Here is a 22071-nt window from a genome sequence, read left to right on the forward strand (position 1 = left end):
GGGCAGGTATAAACTACCAATGGAGAAATATTATGATTACCAGTATTTGAGGACAAGTGAGGTTATACAAGCATAAGTGAGGTTCATCACCTTAGGCATTTTAAGGGAGCATTTTCTCACTAAAATGTCATTACACTAAATAAAGCCCAGTTCTTTTGAGAGACAGGAGAGGGCTGAAACTCTTGCTGTACACATAACCTGAATAATCCAGTTAATGTGCTTTGATACCTGTTTTTCAAAAGAGCTTTATGTGTTCATCTTACTTTGTGAGACAAATATGACAAGTGTAAAGATATTTTAGTATATGCACTGAACAAAATTAAAGTTAGTATTAGGTTAATGTTTATTAAAACAAAGCAATCATTTTAGCAGCATTATTTGAAGACACATTTAATTTAGGAAGTAAAGTTTATGTCTACATTTGTCACTTTTTTCCCTCCAGAGATCTGGAACAAAATCGTTCCTTAAATGTGCTCCTTGTACTATATTTAGTGAAAAGACAAGCCTTAATAAGCAGATCGTCTGCATGAGAACATGGATCAACTCATTCTCATTAAGAATTTAAGAAGCTATCAGCTTTCCATACAGTCTTGCCTATATGAGAGAAAGCAAGGACTGCTTCCTTTCAAACCTGTAATTTATGAGTTTATTCAAACCAGCCAAATTGCTTTAAGTAAACGCCTCTCACATTTGAAAATTCCCATGGCAACTCATTTAGTTTGGCAGACAGGCAGACTCAAATTCAATCCTTTTATCCTGCAGCTAAACCATTACAATGATAATTCTGCTCTGACACTCTGAAGAGACTGCTAATTATTGTACTCTAGGTCCCTAGACAGATTTCCCATTCAGACTAGGACGGTTGTGCACAGTGGAAAACAGCAGCCACACCTTCCTTACAAGAGAGAGATGGTCCCCCACCCCATAGCTCTACCACGTGGCAAGTGCACTACAGCTAGATGTCTTCTAATGTATCTTTAATATCTTCTTTCTCAATAAAATGAAAAGGAGAGCAACAATACCACATATTTTAACTATTGATACTTGTTCTAAATGCAGCACCGTCAGTTCATTGCTTTTAACTCCAGGCAAAAACTTTTAACTCCAAGATGACTCCATCACTAGAGTTATTCTCTCTTTTCCTATCTTACTGTTTAACAATTTTCATTTATTTTCAGGTTTTAATTAATAAAGTTAGCTATCAGTCAAATATGGCATTAGAAGATACTCTACGGGAAACATGAAAAGCAAACTTTTGAAAAAATGTATTTTGTGATGGATTCTTTTCTCTCCACCACTCTCTCAAATTCTGATGACACTGACACCTTTTTTGAAAAGTGAAATATTAGTTTTGATAAATTTTCTTCAAATATAACATTCCTTGAAAAAGCTAGCACAAGCTTAAATTCCAAGATCCTCAACTGAAAATTTGTCAGAATCTATTTGATGAATTACTTAGCTTTATATTACTGAGCTCTAGGTATATAAATGCTTTCATAAAAAGATCAGCTATATATTCAAAACTGATTCACATTCAAGTTCTCAAATACCTTTAAGCACATGAAACAAACAAAAAAAAAGGGAAGACATGATTACCCTGTTGTAAAGTAAAAAAGCCTGAAATGAACACTTCATGAATTATCTGGGACTGGTGGCATATTGTGTGCCCAAGTCTGTCTTAAATTATGGGACACTGTAACCTCAGATGCCTGGAATTACTTAATTTCTCTAATGTAGATGAATGCTACTCATTTAGTCTTCTCAGTTTAGTATTCCATCTCCCCAGCAGAAATCTTTTTACTTTCATTCCCACTAAAGGGAGAAAGAGGATATTGGCACATGTCCCTCACCTATGCTTTCTCAGTCTTCATATCAACACAGTCCAGCACAATATTCCCTACTTGCACTATTTTAGTGTTTTTTAGGTCCCTCTGGAAATTAGGAATGATCATAGGATATGTATCCATAGAAGGTCCTAATGATGAGAAACAGTATTATTTATGATTTTCCAACTAACTGGAATAAGAATTTAAAGAGGGATGGTATCTGATAACTGAGATGGTAAATGCACTCCCCTAGTGTGTATGTGGAGGAAAGGAAGTGGGAGAAAGGAGAGAGGAAAAGAAGGAGTAAGAATAAATGAGGGCAACAGACTTTTTTACATGATACTATTTTTTAGTAATGTTAATACAGACGGTTTCATAATTTTCTTGATTATTATGCAGCTGTAAATAGTCTACACTAATGAGACAGTGGACTAGCAATGAGGGTACATTTTGTAGGTAGAAAATAAAAATATTTTCTTTTGGTGTAGTGCCTCCTATGGCCAGGAATTCAAATTGTAATAGCCTTAGCTAATTATGTAGTAGAGGTAACCCGTCCATACAACACATAGAAACACAAGAAGAGGAAAGACGGAAGGACACGTATCTTGCACTGTCACATAACTAAAACAGTAATTTAATTTTTACCTTTACTAAGTCTTCTAAGGCTATGTAAGCAATAACTACCCAATTTTACCATAAAGGAAATTAAGAAGTCTGGAGTTTAGGTGACAGTCCCTAACCATGCATGATTTGGGTAATCCTACTGCATCTGTTACCACTTTTAATGGCCTGAAATGCACAATTCTCTCCCTCTGAAATGTATGACACTTATCTTCTTGGTCTCCATGAACTCTGTATCTTAAGGTACCAGCTCATGCCTCACCTGCCTATGTGAATCCCTCTCCCCCAAGCACCCAATCCACTCTAATGCCTTCCTGAACTCCTATAACATCTTCGATAATATTGACTGCCACCTATTATATACTGCTTGGTACTCTCTCCAGAAAATGAGCTGCATGAAATAAATAGCTGGCATTTTTTGTCGGGGGTTGGGGGCAAAGGGAGAAAGACTTCAAAATTAAAACAAAGGAAAGTTGCCATTATGTAAAGCAAAGAGTGAAATCTTTTAATAATGTCAAAACCTGTTCATATAGGTTGTGTAAGCTATACATACACATATATATACATGTGCACACCTGTGTATACCAAATAAGTCTGCCATTTCAGTGTCTTCAAGGGGAACATGCTATTGTGCATAATATTTTTACAATGATCTTTTTTTAGATCTTTAAAAATCTCTTTCAGTAATAACAAAACTAGGGGGGAAACTGGCTAAGGATAGGATATTTGAGTATTTTCAACCACCTTTATCTGAATGACATTTATAGAGTACACACCAAACTATTGCAGAATACATATTTTTAAGTGTATATGGGTTACTCATCAAATTAGACCATATCATGGACTATAAAAATGTCCTAGTTAGACTCAAAGACTGAAATCTCATAGAACACATTCATTCTCTGAGAAGAACTGAACTGAATGAGAAATCAATCACAAAAATATAAACAAAAGTACCAAATATTTGGAAACATCTGGAAATATTCCAAGGGTCAAAGAAGACATCATGAATGAAATTAGAAAATACTTTGAACTGAATGGTAATGAAAATACAACATAACATTATTTGGGGGATGTAGCTAACACATTATTCAGAGAAATCTGTATCTTTAAAAGAAAGGTCTGAAAAGCAGGAAAGAAAGGTCTTAAGTCACTAACCTTCCACTTTTAACAAGAAAATAAAATTAAACCCAAATAAAGGAGAAAGAAAATACAAAAGCAAAAATTAATGAAATAGAAAAGGAATAGAGAAACCAGTAGAACCAAAAGCTGGTACTTACAAAAGAGCAATAAAATTAATGATTTGATCTACAACTTGACTGACCAAGAAAATAAAGTTACAAATACTAACATGAATGAGAGGGCACTACTATAGATCCTACAGACCTTAAAATATTAAAAAAGAATATTATGAAGAACCTCATTACAAAAAATCTTAACAACTTAGATGACAAGGACAAATTCCTTGAAAAATACAAAAACTAGAAAGAAAAAATTTGAGATCTGTATTTACAAATGAAATTGGATTTGTTATTAAAAGCCTTTCCACAAAAACACAAGAAAACGAAAAGGCAAGTCACAGATTAGAATACTTGCCTGAAAAAGGATTTATTCCCCAAATTATAAAGGTCTGTTGTAATAGTAAAAAAAGACAAGCCTATAAAAAACAAAAGATTTAAACAGATACTCCATCAAAAAAGATACGTAAATTGGCAAGAAGCTCATGAAAAGATGCTTGACATCATTTGTCTTTAGAGAAATAAAAATTAAAACTACAACAGGTCAAAGGATAAACAAATTGGCTTATATATTCAATGATATACTATCAACAAAATGGAACCACCCACTGATACATGCAACAGCAATCTCTAAAAAGCCATGCTAAGTGAAAGAAGACAGGCACAAAAAATTCCATTTTTACATGAAATCTAGAAAAGGCAAAACTGAATCTAAAACCATTGAACTTATACAACAAGAGAGTAGAACAGTGGCTGTCAGGGGCTGGGGGTTAGGGAGATGGGGAGATGTTTCACAAAGGGTACAAACTTTCAGTTATAAGATGACTACGTTTCTGGGGAACTAATGTACAGGATGGTGATTACAGTTAATAATACTGCATTACATACTTGAAAATTGCTAAGAAAGTATACCTTAACTGTTCTTACCAAACACAAAAAAAATTCTAACTGTGAGATAATGGATGTGTTGATTAACTTGATATTGTAATCATAATGTCTACCAAATTATCACATTGTACACTTTTAAAAAGTGATATTGTATAACCTAAATATACACAATTTTTATTTGTCAATCATATTTCAATAAGGCTGGGGAAAAAATAAAGTTTTCAGATCATAAGAGAAAAAAAGAAAGGCAAAAGTAACCCCAGTAGTTAGTTGACTGGGGACAGAGGGAAAGGTGGTTGATTGATGGCAAAGGGGTAAGAGAGGACTTTTTGAAGGGATGGAAATCTTGACAGTGGCAGTGGTTGTTAGTGTACATAGTTGTCAAAACTCCAATTGCACTTTTAAGACAAATGCATTTAATTGTATGTGTAAAAAAAGGAAAAACCCTTAAGGGTCTTTTTCTTCCTTTGTCTTCAAAATGACTATTCTTGAGCATTAAAAAAAACAGCTCAACTGTATTTAAATCAGACCCATGGGTTTCCACATTTTTCAAACAGGTATCTCTAGAATCCATCAAAATTACTGATAGCTTCACATTCAAAAGAATTATAATCTGACAACTACTCGGCATCTTCAACAATTGTTGCCATCATTTTTATCTCTTAGATGAGCTACAAATCCTCGTGAACTGGCATCTCTGAGTTTACCAACACCTTCATAGTCTATTCTTCAATCAGAATGATCTTTTGAAATATAAATTCCTCTCCTCCAATTCCTCCAATTGCTTTTCATCTGACTAAAATCCAGTATCCCTACCACGGCCTACAGGCTTCTGTAACCTTCCCTTTCTTTCTTCCCTGATCAACTTAACCTCCCACTACCTCCCACCCCTCTCTCACCTGCACACAAAACTCCTTCCTGGACACCCTTGATACACCTCAAACACCTCTCAGGGCCACTGCACTTTTTGTTCTCTTTCCTTAGAAAGCTCCTCAGATATCCAGATGACTGCACCACATTCCAATGTTTTTCCTCCCAAAAATCATCTTCTCAAGACACATTCTCTAATCATACCATAAAAATCACATTTCCCTAATCCACAGTTCTTTATCTCCTTACTCTGCTTTATGTTTCTTCACATCATTGCATCACAACCTAATATAATTTATATTTGTTTTTGCTTATTGTCAGTAATCTAACCTATCCTTCAGCCCCATACCAGAAGGTAAGCTTCATGATGGCAGGCACTTTGGTGTCATCTTTATTTATTCTCCCTGTATCCTCAACAGCTGACACAATATAAGCATGCAATAAACATTAACTGAATGCATTACAATGGCTCACAGATGAGAAGATTGAAGTTTCAGGAAATTTAATAATAGAATGACTCATTCTGTGCAAATGGTGTGGCATGTATGTGTATGTATGTAAGGGAAAATGAGAAATGAAGCGTGAAAGAAAGTGAAGGTAAACCATGAAGTAACTCATAAGGCCATGTTGAAGAATTGTGCATTCTTTTCTCAAAGCAGAGAGAATTATGCCAAGGTTTGTAAGCAAGGAAAGGTTTATGAATAGACTGCAATGGAATGATGGGTTTTGAGGGGCCCAAGACTACCAAGTATGGATACAAATTGTGGGGTTCTGAGATAACTGGGGATTGGATTAGGGTAAAGAAAATGGGGAGAAAGAAAGCGAGCAAATTTGAGAGCTGTAGGAAGTAAATTGACTGAACTCGGTATTTTTCTTGACAGTGATAACAGCTAGAAACTCCAAACTGCACACCAGAACACTGGAGAGACAGGAGAGAGACAACTGACAATTCCAAATCCAAAGGCCTGCAATTTCTGTTAATTCACAAGTAAGCACCTGTCAATGACAAGCTCAACTGAACAAAAATCTGAGCATTACGATTCTCAAGTTAAATTATGAGACGTGAAAACCACAGAAAAGCTGCAAAAAGTTTTCTGCAATACAAGAATAAATTAAAAGATCTACTGGCAGCTCAGCAAAGGGCAATTCAAGGGTAGACAAAATGTAAATGCTGGTAAGAAGTGTGCTCTTTCCTTCAGTAATTCTGATACCAGTTAGTCAAATCCCACTGAGTTAGGCTGATGATTCTTTTCTTCAATTCTCCATTCACTACAAGGGCATCTTAAAATAATACATTTCAAAATAACTGCTAGTCTATCATTTCCATTATAACTTTTACGTAAGAAAATTAGAATTAGTCAAACTTATTTATAGGTGAATTCTTTTCAAAACATCAAGACTGCTCAGTATTTTCAGTCCAAAAGTACTTTTTTAAAAAAACATTTAAGCAATAACAAATTAATGAGCCTTATGTTGGATTTTGTAAGGATTGAACCAATTTACTTCACTTATAACAATGAGTTGGTAAGGAATTTACATTTCCTTCAATTTGGAATTAATGAATTTATTATATAATCAGCATTTGGAAAGAACAGCACATGGATCTATTAAATTGTAAAACAGTATTACTTAGACAATGCCAAAAAACTGCAGCAAACTTGTATGAAACAATTATGTGCTAGGCATTCTCCGTGTAACATCTAATTTAATTTCATAGTAACTATATGGGAGTTTAATGATGTTCCAATCTTATAGATGAGGAAATGGAGACAGTAAAAAGCCACAAAGATGGAATTCAAATCTAGCTCTCAAATATTTTGTATTGTATCTACCAAAAATCTATTTAAGTAAAGACCCAAATCACTTGATACTTGAGAATTGTAAAGCTCTGTTTTGTTTAAATCTTTGTTTATCCTGGTACCATCACCAGAAATGTTTAATAATACCCAGTTTAATTAAAATAAATTCCCTGATACAGCATCCATGTTACAACAAATATATTTAATAAAATAGGTAAGAATTAAAGAATCACTGCAAGGTTAAATCACTTTATAGAACCATACCTTAAAAAGCATTTTTATTCTATGATTTATAATTCTAAAAGTTTTAACTCAGCTAGTAGACATTAAGAAACCTAAAAGAACTAACAGTTCAGTATGCTTAGAAAATAACCCTTTTCCATATAGCTTTTCAATACTGCACAATTAAGAAAAAGAAGATTATATGGTTTAATAGTGTGCAAATATAGGTTTTAGTTTATATTTAACCTGTTTGTTTATTCCTTGTAAGACATATTGAACAAAATTCACATGAAATGCTTTTCTTCCAAGGAGTTAATTTTGACAAGTAAATGGAACATATTTATGATTTTAAAGTTTATTTGTAGAATAGAGTATCTGAGGAATAAAGGACAGCAGATACCATATTGACTTACGTGTCAATAAATTTTTGTTAGAATACTAACAGTGTTCTATTTTCTAAATATCAAGTTAGAGTCCACATTTCCATATATTTTTACTAACATAAAAAATATTTTAATAATGACTTAGAAAACCAGTAATTTTTCATTTTCCACTGAAAAAGATAAATACTCTGGTAGTAGTTCAATCATCATTTCTAAAGTTACTAAAGGGTTCTTAGCAATGAGGAAAAGACAAAAGGGATGAGAAAGTAGAAAGGGGAAGATAAAGAATGGAAGGGAGGGTAGATGACAACACAAAAAGATGTCTCAAATCATTTCTTATGAGATGCCACCTTCCAAAATTAGTTTCAGTGTCTTATTTAAGATCCCTAAATATGAACTTCAATAGTTTTTGTTAACTTAAAAGAATTATTAAATGAGTGTGAAAAGCTCTAGAATGGCATCTGGTATATTAAAAATTACATAAAAGTTTTTCTTTTTCTAAATGAAAATTTTATAGTATCAAAAATTCCACTGTGGAACATTAATCTTTCCATGGGAGACACCAATACAATAGAGTACTTGGAACCCACAGACAACTCAAATAACAGGTTCCTATTTGCACAGCTCACCAAACATAAATGAGTTGTACAGACTTCTGTACACTCATTACTTGCTTACAATGAGAAATTGCTCCACAAAGAAAAAAAGCTTTTATCATCCAACTGATGATGTACCCACATTCTTACCCTATGATAAGAGTGATGCAAAGGTAATAATACTTTTGAAAAGTAGGCCACTAATTGAATTTGCTCCTCTCACAACACTTTTTTCCATAAAAAATAAAAAGGCTTTCCCATTTAAGGATGTGAGCAATGTCTATGTTCATCTATTATACAATAAGTGAGTTATAAGTTATTTTTATATTTTGTGCTTAAATAAAATTTTGAAAAAAAACAGTCAATTCTTTATTAACATACGCATTTTAGTAATTTAAAATTAAACTGAAAAAGAGGTTTGGGTCTAAATATCAATTTGGAAATTACTACTTACTGCAGGTACCAGTAATTTCTTCACTTCCTCAACGGCTCTCTTCAGTTTGATCTCTGCTCTGTTTTGAGCATCTTCCACAGTGATCAGTACATGTAAATCTTCATTGAGATGCTCCCAATTAGGCTTGCCTCTATTTTGCTCCTCCTAAAAAATTTAGAAAGCACACTATTACAAATTTTAATTTTGAAAGAGAGAGTACATCATAATACTAACCCGTTGCCAATTATTTCACCTATGTTTGCATGATTTTGCTACGATGACATTAGAAGCATTTTGAATCACTTTCCTGGTGGAAAGGTTGGGTGTGAGACCACTGGGTCAAAATGACAGTTAATTCAGCACATGTCTGTTGAGCGCTTAGAGCCAGCTGCTAAGGATACAACAGTGAGCAATCACAACACCCCTGCAGTGCTCATATGTACTAAGAAACTTATGTTTGGTGTCCTCCTTAGGTTATCATAAAAAGTATGTTATTATTTCTTATTTTACTTGTAAGTAAATAGAAGGTCATCAAAGTTAATTTAAGCAAGTCACTTGTCATGGTCACAAAGCTAATAACTTGCCAATTTGGGAGCTGAATCAGTGTTTTCAGTCTCAAATTCAGTGCTTTTCATTTCCTTACAACTGCTTTTAGTAACACTGTTACTAAAATAACAATACTAAATAGCAATTCAATATTAGGAAAAGTATTTTGCAAATAGATTTATTATATAAGAGAAGTGCCATTTGTTTTAAATATTTCGAGTGGTAATTACGGAAACATTTCACTATAATAACAAGGAATAAATAAATATGACTAGTTTTAAGTCTAGTTCCATCAGACCAAGTAAAAAACAGTGAACTAAATGTCACTCTATTATTATATTGACTCATAAATATGGTTCAATAGAGAACATGTATGTTTCATTTCCTTGATGTCATCAAATAACTTCATGAGGGAAATTAGCTCCAAGTTGGAAACACTGTCAAGCAGCAGGGAGGTTTAGATTAGAATTGGCCACATTTCTCTTTCACCAAAAACATAATTTCAGAATTGATTATTTTAAGTTTTAGAGATAACATAAAAGTATTTTTATAAATAATTTATAATATATAATTTATAAATATAAAAAATTAAGAATATGAATTTATAAATAAATTTTTAAATGGTATTTATATAAAATGTCCCTGGCTCAGTGTAAGGTACCATACTTAAACAATAATATCTATTGTTGAAACTTGCACCTTATGGCCATTAATTTACGAAATTTTGAGAATCCAGTAAAATAAAACTGGTATAAATAAAACTGGTGTAGTAAAACAGCTTTCTACTACAACATACATGTTTGCAGAGGATATACTAGGAGAAATCTCTGGAGCTTAGCCAGTGTGGACAGAAATAAGTTCTAACAGTTGAGTACATGCTTCTGCCTTTATTTTGTTATTATCATTAGTATGAAAATACATACAAATGTTGTGAGGGGAAATGAGAAACAAGACAAAGCACACAATTCTATGGCAGGCCATCTACATGATCCCAGAGAGTAAACTCTTCATCACCACAGTGTGCCCCCAGAGGTTCCAAGGGATATTTGAAATCTCAAGGGAAACAGCAAGTCAACTTCTGTCAGATACTATGTAAACTTCTAGCTCAAAATATCTTTTTCAACATTAGATCACCCTACATTTCTTTTGATGATGTCATATCTTTGCAATGCCAGGTTTGCAGCAGTTGCTGTAATAAAAAACAAGTACATGTGAAAATCAATGTGGAATAGGGAAAGAAGATATTAGTGTCTAACCTGATTCCCAGGTTTAAGGGCCCAAGAGAAACACAGACTCCATTAACTAAAAGTGTGTTTATTTACAATTAAAACTTTTTTAAAAATTAAAGTTGTTTTGATATAAATACTGATCAAGTTGTTTGGAAGTAACTATTCAATAAAAAGAGAACTGTTAACTTTTGTTTATTTTCATCTGGAAACACCATGAAAAACTGAGAAACTAGGGAATCAATGAGTCAAGAAATTGAAAACCTCAGGGTTATCTACATGCCAAAGAAAATAAAATGTGCATACATACCTTTACTGTGGCAAGAAAAATAAATTTTTAAATCCAGATTTCAATTTTTATGTTGAAAAAATGTCAATATTTTATCACCAAAATTTGTTATTGATTTTTTTTGTAGACAGGTCCAATAAAGTTACTTGTATGTTTTGATGATCCTTAAAAACTGTTCTAAACCCATGAGTAAGGGACTTCTGCTTCCAGTCGAGATAAATGTAACAAACACGATTCACTCTCCTGTCTCCAACAACCAAAAAAACAGGCAAAACACAAGAAACAACAGTTCTTAAGCCACTGGATCTCAAGCAGTAAAGACAGTGAAGCTGAGGGATGAGGAAGCAGTGAGGTGAAACCTCAGGATGGCCCAGCTCCCCAGCCTGGGAGTCTCTAGGCCACAGAATCAGGAGCGATCCCAGGCCGCCTCTGGGTGACAGAGACTGAGCTAAGAGTGCAGGGAGACCACAGCAGCCAGTGTTCACAGAGGAGAGTCCTGGGCAGAGCCGCACAGAAGAGCTGGAGAGCTGCATAAGGTCCGCTCACGCGTTCAGCTGACACTAATCAGAGCGTGTGTGTGGAAGAAAATACTAGAGGCTGGAAAAAGAACCAGCAAAAGGATTTGACGAAGTGCTGGGCTCCCACACAGAGCCAGATGAAAGACTTCATGATCCACAGATACTAAGTACAGTACATGAAAGGTCTTGCCTCAGTAGTGGGAAATAATTAAACCTAGTCTGACTACTGCTCTGGTACTGCTAATAAATCTTAAAAGCAATACCTTAAACAATCAGCTTCCAACTAACCAGTGTCCCAGAACAAAGCCCAAGAATACTCACAGGTATATGAAGTATTCCTACCTAACAAGGTAAATTCACACTATCTGGCATCCAATCAAAAATCGACAGGCATGCAAAGAAGCACACATATGAGAAGAAAACATATATGAGAAAGTATAACATATATGAGAAGAAAAATCAATTGAAACCAACCAAGAACTTGACACAGATGATATAACAAACAGACAAGGACATTAAAGCTTGGGAGCATGTGTGTTTAAGACACTGACGCATGCAGGTATTAATATAAGCGTAACTGAGGATACTAATTTTCTAAAATATTTTAGAAAAACCAATAAAAACCAAAATCACAGGTGACTTGCCACAGAATACACGGGAAAGACAAAAGCCAGAGGATTTCATTTGCATCATAGGAACAGAGAATGAAGTTGCAGTCAAATTTCACAGTCAGCTTTACTGAAGGAATAAATTTTTGAGTTGTAAAACACTTTGGTAAATGTATACTCTTAATTCAACAGCTTAAGTGCCAGTTACAAATTAAAAAATGGTGTATCTTTTAGAAACTGGTTGATGAGGCATTAATTTCTTTTTACAGCTATATTTCAAACAGTATTTCAGGAGTAAACACCTGAGATACTGATGTGGAAAAAATAGCTCATTATTACTAATTATTACAATGTGTGTTTTAGTCACCCAAAGCAATGTCATTTCATATTAGATGCCACCAAATCTTCAGTAATACAAGAGAAATGGGTTATTTATTTATTTTTGCATCAACATACTCCAAAATTTACATTTCCAGCACAGTGTTCCCCACAGGTTTCTAAACCTCCAAATTCAACTGCCAACTTGACATGTATACATCAGTGTCTATAAAATACATTCAACTCAACATGTCAAAACTGGAGCCCTTATCTCCCTTCTCCAAACTTGTCCAGCTACGTCTCAGCTACTATTGATCCTAAATGACTTTTTGAGTAAATGTGCATTTTTTAAAACTTGAGGACAGGACCAACTGGCTTTGTAGAAAAGTGTGAAGTGCACTGATAGCCTACTTGTACCGTGACAAAGAGAGGCAGCTGCACATTGACGCACTCATTCCAGTCCACCTAACTTCAAATCCCCTTTTTCATAGTCACACTGTGTTGTAAGCAAGCTGGCCTATTCACAAATATGGATTCTGATACCCATAACTTAATGCAAGTTATTACCTATGTCCAGAGTGCCTTCTTTAATATTTACTTTTTTAATCTTTTGCTTTGAGTATCATACCATGACTTTATCTGTGCATTGTCTTAGTCTAGCTTTCAGAAAGTTTAGTCCCACTTGAATACCAGAACCCTGTTTGATTGATTTTTATACTCTTGACAGTATGTACATATTGACTTTATACATACCTGGCCCTAAACAAGTATTTACAAAATTGAATAACTGAGCTTTTACTGTTAAGCAATATAAATATCAAATTGTACTTTAATATCCTGCAGCTTTCTGAACCACAGGGCTCAACTGTATTTATTACTATTGTGTCTCTGTATAAGCCTCCACATCATCTCCCTAGATCATGTATCTTTGTTTCTGGGACTGTTTCTTTTAAGCTGTCAGTTGCATTTGACAATCTTTATCCCAAATATTTATTCTTGTTTTCTTATTTCTCTTCTAGTTAACTCTCCTAGATTTGCTACAATAACATTCATGAGGTCTGATTTTCATATCCTACCAAGGACGGTGCTTTTTCTTTACTCTATCACTTCAATACTAGCTTTTTTCAAAATCTCAGAAGAATGAAGTAATAGAAAGGTCAAAGTCTTCAAAACTGCAAGACTAAAGTTACACCTTAATGTAATAGTGATAGAAAAGACAAATTATATAGAATTACTATAAGCTCAAAACTGCTGACCTTTAATCTTTTAAGAGGCTGAAATGACAAGAACATTCAAGGTAATGGAGTATATAACTTTATTTATACAGTAAATTAAAGTTAAGTAGCATTTAAAACAATTTCATAACACCATTCATACTTGGTGATAAAGGAGATAGGCACAATTACCAATAATACTTTATATTATGATCTGTACTCGTGACAAGTGTAACTACAAAAGAAATAACAAATTTCAAATAACTTAGTCTCTCAGGTGATGATAAAGCAACAAATTCAGAAAAGAAAATTATGATGATGATAAGGATAGAAACTAAGCTTTTACTGAACACTTATTGTTTACTGAGTACTATGCTAAGCAATATAAACTTATGACCTCATTCAATCCTCCTAACAGTCACATAAGTGCAGCACTATTACTCTTACTAACATGATGAGGAGTTTGGCGTACACAAGCTTGCCCAAGGCACACAGACAGTACAGTACATTACAAGGTAGAACTTCAGAACCTGCACTTTCACAACCAACTCCTAGGACAAGACATCACCTACATGAGAGACCTAAATTTAAGCCAACTACCCTAAAATAGCATCATGAGTTAGTGAAAGACTTAGGAACAGAACACTAATGTGTTAAACCTTTAGATTTTTTTCTATACTATCATTTTACCTGTAAATATTTTTTGCATAGCATTTTAAGTACGCACTCATAGAATTTTAGAGCTGGCAGAGACTTTGCAGATGAAGAAACGTATAAATTGACATTTTTTTGGTAAATTTGGCTTTAGTTTTATTGTACTGGTCCAAACTCATAATTTCAAGCCAAGAGCTCTTTCTTCATAGAAGAATTACTGAATAAGTTAAGTGAAGAAAAATAACTGGGAGATAATCAGCTGGTAAAACAAATCTGTTACACCTTACTAATACACTCTTCCTTATAGATAAAAGAATTGCCTACCAAATTGCAATGGCACAAATACACTAAAATGATAAACCTGTGGCAATGAACATATACAGCAGCAATTTCTCCGGTCTTATTGTCTTGAAATAGGCTCTAACCATTACTTTCAACAAAACATCATCCATTTCATTTCTGAAGTTGCTGTATACAGTGACATAAAATTATTAAGTAAAAAAATTCTCAGAATTTGAGGAACTACTTTTGTTTTCTGATTAAAAAAACACCCAATGAGTCATTGCCCTATGAAGCTAAAAATTATAGTATCTATCTGAACACAGTAATTCAATAACATGTAGCATCAGAACACACTGATTGTCCCAAGCCCTGCTGATACTCTTTTTTAATTATACATTTGTAGCCAGGTAAATGAGCAGAAGACTTCTCCCACTACTGTGCTCTCAATATGAAAGTTTATATACCAAAACTCCCAGAAGGAATTAAAAAATGTTATATTGATTTAAGCAAACCAATATACCAATAACACTTACAAACATTTTAAGCCAACTGGGAAAGCTTAGATAGATAACCATCTCCAGCTCTACATGCAATCTTAAAAAAATGTTTCATTAAGAAAACATAGATTTCACACAATGTAATTGCTGACTCATTATAAAGTTGATATCAAAATATTTTTTAATTTGAACTTGAGTCTAACAATGTTTTCAAAGCAAATTACTTTCGAGTATCTGAAGACTAGATTTATTTTAATTCAGTTTGTTAAAATAAACATGTAGGAAGTCTTTATAGGCAGCAGGCACTCAACAAATGCTTGTATAATGAAACAATTTGGATAATTCAAAGAACATTTTTTTTTTCTTTTTGAGAGGGCATCTCTCATATATATTGATCAAATGGTTGTTAACAACAATAAAATTCTGTATAGGGGACTCAATGCTCAATGCACAATCATTAATCCACCCTAAGCCTAATTCTCGTCAGTCTCCAATCTTCTGAAGCATCACGAACAAGTTCTTACATGGTGAACAAATTCTTACAGAGTGAATACGTTCTTACATGGTGAACAGTACAAGGGCAGTCATCACAAAAACTTTCGGTTTTGATCACGCATTATGAACTATAAACAAACAGGTCAAATATGAATATTCGTTTGATTTTTATACTTGATTTATATGTGAATCCCACATTTCTACCCCAATATTATTATTATTATATTATTATTATTATTATTATTTTTAATAAAATGCTGAAGTGGTAGGTAGATGCAAGATAAAGGTAGAAAACATAGTTTAGTGTTGTAAGAGAGCAAATGTAGATGATCAGGTGTGTGCCTGTAGACTAAGTGTTAATCTAAGCTAGACAAGGGCAATAAAACATCCATGGACGCAGGAGATTTCTCTCAAAACAGAGGGGGTGAGGTTCTAAGCCTCACCTCTGTTGACCCCCAATTTCTCACCTGATGGCCCCCCTGTGACTGTGCCTGTCTAAGGTTGTTCCTCCCTTGAGGAATCTTACCCATCTCTGGCTAACCAGTCATCTTCCGGGGCCATACAGGGAAATGTAAAGTTGGTAAGTGAGAGAGAAGCAATATTGTTTGAAAAGGTTAGCTTTTTACTTCTTTGCAGATTTATGCCCTGTGGCTTCTATGCCCAGCCTTTGTCTTGAGGTATCTTAACCACTTGGGAGAATTATGATACTCAGTAAATTCGATATGAGGCACGAATTCTATTTAAGGGTTGTAATTAGGAAGGAAGAAGAAAAGCTATAGAAGTAGCAGACAGAAGAAAACATGGGAAGATTGATTATTTCTTTGACATATCTTCTTGTAGAGTAATTTCAGCATGTATAGGTTTTAAACTACTAATTAAATTGCGCACACACATTAACATAATAGGAATACAGTTACATAAGCAAAGCAGACCTATAATGACCAGCCATCTCCAGTGAAACCAAGAAAACCAGTTAGGCATCCTAGGCATTTGTGAAAATTTATCTATGATATGATGGATATTGTCCAACTGAACTTGAACAGTCTGAGAGAAATCAGACAAGTTAAAACAACCCATTCCTGGGAACTGTTCACATCCCATATGTTCTTTTAACAGTAGACAGTCTGTAGTTGTAACATTTCGGAGTGATACAACTTGCACTTCTCCTAATTCTTGGTTGAGTTCCGACAGTATAGATCCAGTCAAATTTGTTGTTTTACTGTATGCACAGGCCAGCTTAGATATCTCCTTCTTCATTCCCATGGCAAGTCCAGGAATCGGTGGGATGAATGCAGGTACAGCTGTAGCAGCACCTGGATCTTTGTAGAGGTTTTTTGATGATCATCTTCTGGTATGACTCTTCCAGAGAGTGCTGAGGTTGGAAGTTCTTCTTCATATCGTATCTTAGTTCATTTTCTAGGTAGCCAAATTAGGCTTTGACCCTCCGTATAAAAACAAACAGACCCTTTGCCTACACTTTCATATACCCTTTACACCATTGTGTAGAATTCCTAGGATGTCACCACACAGGAACTGCTTTTTTTTTTTTTTAAGAGAAAGGAATATTATAAGAAAAATGTACCTCCATAGCTGATCATCTGACACCCTTTAAGTGATAAAAGTTAAGGATATTTAAAGCATGCATTAAACGTTGATTTACAGTTAGTTTTATCCTACCAGGGAGTAATCCCCCCTTTTCGTTCTTTCTTATTTTGTTATCATTAATCTACACTTACATGAAGAATATTATGTTTACTAGGCTCTCCCCTATACCAGGTCCCACAAATAAACCCCTTTACAGTCACTGTCCATCAGCAGAGCAAAATGTTGTTGAATCACTACTTGTCTTCTCTGTGTTGTACAACCCTCTCCTTTCTCCCACCCCCTCATTATGCATGCTAATCTTAATACCCCCCTTCTACCCCCCCCATATCCCTCCCTACCCACCCATCCTCCCCAGTCCCTTTCCCTTTGATACCTGTTAGTCCATTCATGGGTTCTGTGATTCCGCTGCTGTTTTGTTCCTTCAGTTTTTCCTTTGTTCTTATACTCCACAGATGAGTGAAATCATTTGGTATTTCTCTTTCTCCGCTTGGATTATTTCACTGAGCATAATACCCTCCAGCTCCATCCACGTTGCTGCAAATGGTAGGATTTGCCTTCTTCTTATGGCTGAGTAGCATTCCATTGTGTATATGTACCACATCTTCTTTATCCATTCATCTATCGATGGACATTTAGGTTGCTTCCATATCTTGGCTATTGTAAATAGTGCTGCGATAAACATAGGGATGCATCTGTCTTTTTCAAATTTGATTGCTGCGTTCTTAGGGTAAATTCCTAGGAGTGCAATTCCTGGGTCAAATGGTAAGTCTGTTTTGAGCATTTTGATGAACCTCCATACTGCTTTCCACAATGGTTAAACTAATTTACATTCCCACCAGCAGTGTAGGAGGGTTCCCCTTTCTCCACAACCTTGCCAACATTTGTTGTTGTCTGTCTTTTGGATGGCAGCCATCCTTACTGGTGTGAGGTGATACCTCATTGTAGTTTTAATTTGCATTTCTCTGATAATTAGCGATGTGGAGCATCTTTTCATGTGTCTGTTGGCCATCTGTATTTCTTTTTTGGAGAACTGTCTGTTCAGTTCCTCTGCCCATTTTTTAATTGGGTTATTTGTTTTTTGTTTGTTGAGGCGTGTGAGCTCTTTATATATTCTGGATGTCAAGCCTTTATCGGATTTGTCATTTTCAAATATATTCTCCCATACTGTAGGGTTCCTTTTTGTTCTATTGATGGTGTCTTTTGCTGTACAGAAGCTTTTCAGCTTAATATAGTCCCACTTACTCATTTTTGCTGTTGTTTTCCTTGCCCGGGGAGATATGTTTAAGAAGAGGTCACTCATGTTTATGTCTAAGAGGTTTTCGCCTATGTTTTCTTCCAAGAGTTTAATGGTTTCATGGCTTACATTCAGGTCTTTGATCCATTTTGAGTTTACTTTTGTATATGGGGTTAGACAATGGTCCAGTTTCATTCTCCTACATGTAGCTGTCCAGTTTTGCCAGCACCACCTGTTGAAGAGACTGTCATTTCGCCATTGTACGTCCATGGCTCCTTTATCAAATATTAATTGACCATATATGTCTGGGTTAATGTCTGGATTCTCTAGTCTGTTCCATTGGTCTGTGGCTCTGCTCTTGTGCCAGTACCGAATTGTCTTGATTACTATGTCTTTATAGTAGAGCTTGAAGTTGGGGAGTGAGATTCCCCCTACTTTATTCTTCTTTCTCAGGATTGCTTTGGCTATTCGGGATCTTTGGTGTTTCCATATGAATTTTTAAATTATTTGTTCCTGTTCATTGAAGAATGTTGCTGGTAGTTTCATAGGGATTGCATCAAATCTGTATATTGCTTTGGGCAGGATGGCCATTTTGACGATATTAATTCTTCCTAGCCACGAGCATGGGATGAGTTTCCATCTGTTAGTGTCCCCTTTAATTTCTCTTAAGAGTGACTTGTAGTTTTCAGAGTATAAGTCTTTCACTTCTTTGGTTAGGTTTATTCCTAGGTATTTTATTTTTTTGATGCAATTGTGAATGGAGTTGTTTTCCTGATTTCTCTTTCTGTTGGTTCATTGTTAGTATATAGGAAAGCCACAGATTTCTGTGTGTTGATTTTGTATCCTGCAACTTTGCTGTATTCCAATATCAGTTCTAGTAGTTTTGGGGTGGAGTCTTTAGGGTTTTTTATGTACAGTATCATGTCAGCTGCAAATAGTGACGGTTTAACTTCTTCTTTACCAATCTGGATTCCTTGTATTTCTTTGTTTTGTCTGATTACCGTGGCTAGGACCTCCAGTACTATGTTAAATAACAGTGGGGAGAGTGGGCATCCCTGTCTAGTTCCCGATCTCAGAGGAAATGCTTTCAGCTTCTCGCTGTTCAGTATAATGTCGGCTGTGGGTTTATCATATATGGCCTTTATTATGTTGAGGTACTTGTCCTCTATTCCTATTTTCCTGAGAGTTTTTATCATGAATGGATGTTGAATTTTGTCAAATGCTTTTTCAGCATCTATGGAGATGATCATGTGGTTTTTTGTCTTTCTTTTTGCTGATGTGGTGGATGATGTTGATGGACTTTCGAATGTTGTACCATCCTTGCATCCCTGGGATGAATCCCACTTGGTCATGGTGTACGATCCTTTTGATGTATTTTTGGATTCGGTTTGCTAATATTTTGTTGAGTATTTTTGCATCTACGTTCATCAGGGATATTGGTCTGTAGTTTTCTTTTTTGGTGGGGTCTTTGCCTGGTTTTGGTATTAGGGTGATGTTAGCTTCATAGAATGAGTTTGGGAGTATCCCCTCCTCTTCTATTTCTTGGAAAACTTTAAGGAGAATGGGTATTATGTCTTCCCTGTATGTCTGATAAAATTCTGAGGTGAATGCATCTGGCCCGGGGTTTTTGTTCTTTGGTAGTTTTTGGATTACCGCTTCAATTTCATTGCTGGTAATTGGTCTGTTTAGATTTTCCGTTTCTTTCTGGGTCAGTCTTGGAAGGTTGTATTTTTCTAGGAAGTTGTCCATTTCTTCTAGGTTTCCCAGCTTGTTAGCATATAGGTTTTCATAGTACTCTTTAGTAATTCTTTGCATTTCTGTGGGGTCCGTCTTGATTTTTCCTTTCTCGTTTCTGATTCTGTTGATTTGTGTTGACTCTCTTTTCCTCTTAATAAGTCTGGCTAGAGGCTTATCTATTTTGTTTATTTTCTCGAAGAACCAGCTCTTGGTTTCATTGAGTTTTGCTGTTGTTTTATTCTTCTCAATTTTATTTATTTCTTCTCTGATCTTTATTATGTCCCTCCTTCTGCTGACCTTAGGCCTCATTTGTTTTTCTTTTTCCAATTTCAATAATTGTGACATTAGACCATTCATTTGGGATTGTTCTTCCTTCTTTAAATATGCCTGGATTGCTATATACTTTCCTCTTAAGACTGCTTTTGCTGTATCCCATAGTAGTTGGGGCTTTGTGTTGTTGTTGTCGTTTGTTTCCATATATTGCTGGATCTCCAATTTGATTTGGTCATTGACCCATTGATTATTTAGGAGCGTGTTGTTTAGCCTCCATGTGTTTGTGAGCCTTTTTTCCTTTCTTTGTACAGTTTATTTCTAGTTTTATGCCTTTGTGGTCTGAAAAGTTGGTTGGCAGTATTTCAATCTTTTGGAATTTACTGAGGCTCTTTTTGTGGCCTTGTATGTGGTCTATTCTGGAGAATGTTCCATGTGCACTTGAGAAGAATGTGTATCCTGTTGCTTTTGGATGTAGAGTTCTGTAGATGTCTATTAGGTCCATCTGTTCTAGTGTGTTGTTCAGTGCCTCTGTTTCCTTACTTATTTTCTGTCTGGTGGATCTGTCCTTTGGAGTGAGTGGCGTGTTGAAGTCTCCCAGAATGAATGCATTGCATTCTATTTCCTCCTTTAGTTCTGTTAGTATTTGTTTCAGATATGTTGGTGCTCCTGTATTGGGTGCATATATATTTATAATGGTTATATCCTCTTGTTGGACTGAGCCCTTCATCATTATGTAATGTCCTTCTTTATCTTTTGTTACTTTCTTTATTTTGAAGTCTGTTTTGTCTGATACTAGTATTGCAACACCTGCTTTTTTCTCTCTGTTGTTTGCATGAAATAGTTTTTTACATCCCTTGACTTTAAGTCTGTGCATGTCTTTGGGTTTGAGGTGAGTCTCTTGTAAGCAGCATATGGATCGATCTTGCTTTTTATCCATTCTATTACTCTGTGTCTTTTGATTGGTGCATTCAGTCCATTTACATTTAGGGTGATTATTGAAAGGTACGTACTTATTGCCATTGCAGGCTTTAAGTTTGTGGTTACCAAAGGTTCAGGCTTAGCTTCTTTACTATCTTACTGTCTAACTTAACTTGCTTGTTGAGCTATTATAAACATGGTCTGATGATTATTTCTCTCCCTTCTTATTCCTCCTCCTCCCTTCGTTATATGTTAGGTGTTTTGTTCTGTGCTCTTTTTAGGAGTGCTCCCATCTAGAGCAGTCCCTGTAAGAAGCCCTGTAGAGGTGGTTTGTGGGAGGCAAATTCCCTCAACTTTTGCTTGTCTGGGAATTGTTTAATCCCTCCTTCATATTTAAATGATAATCGTGCTGGATACAGTAGTCTTGGTTCGTGGCCCTTCTGTTTCATTGCATTAAGTATATCATGCCATTCTCTTCTGGCCTGTAGGGTTTCTGTTGAGAAGTCTGATGATAGCCTGATGGGTTTTCCTTTGTAGGTGACCTTTTTTTTCTCTCTGGCTGCCTTTAATACTTTTTCCTTGTCTTTGATCTTTGCCATTTTAATTATTATGTGTCTTGGTGTTGCCCTTCTTGGATCCCTTGTCATGGGAGTTCTGTGTACCTCTGTGGTCTGAGAGGCCATGTCCTCCCGTAGTTTGGGGAAGTTTTCAGCAATTATTTCTTCAAAGACACTTTCTATCCCTTTTTCTGTCTCTTCTTCTTCTGGTACCCCTATAATGC

The 22071-nt window shown here is 35.2% G+C and overlaps 1 protein-coding gene across 8 annotated transcripts in view; it reads right to left on the reverse strand.

Annotated features, from left to right (window-relative positions):
• Positions 1 to 22071, reverse strand: part of QKI (QKI, KH domain containing RNA binding) — a 171195-nt gene that overhangs the window by 36160 nt on the left and 112964 nt on the right. For all 8 annotated transcript variants that reach the window (XR_005025052.2, XM_036886715.2, XM_036886714.2 and 5 more), the window contains one exon: positions 8898 to 9041. Coding sequence is in view for 7 of the 8 variants with exons in the window: in XM_036886715.2 (XP_036742610.1) it covers positions 8898 to 9041 (144 nt within the window). In the remaining variant the exon portion in view is untranslated. The remainder of the gene's footprint in view (positions 1 to 8897; positions 9042 to 22071) is intronic.

The sequence above is a fragment of the Manis pentadactyla genome, chromosome 12 (genome assembly GCF_030020395.1).
Source record: "Manis pentadactyla isolate mManPen7 chromosome 12, mManPen7.hap1, whole genome shotgun sequence".
NCBI lineage: Eukaryota > Metazoa > Chordata > Mammalia > Pholidota > Manidae > Manis > Manis pentadactyla.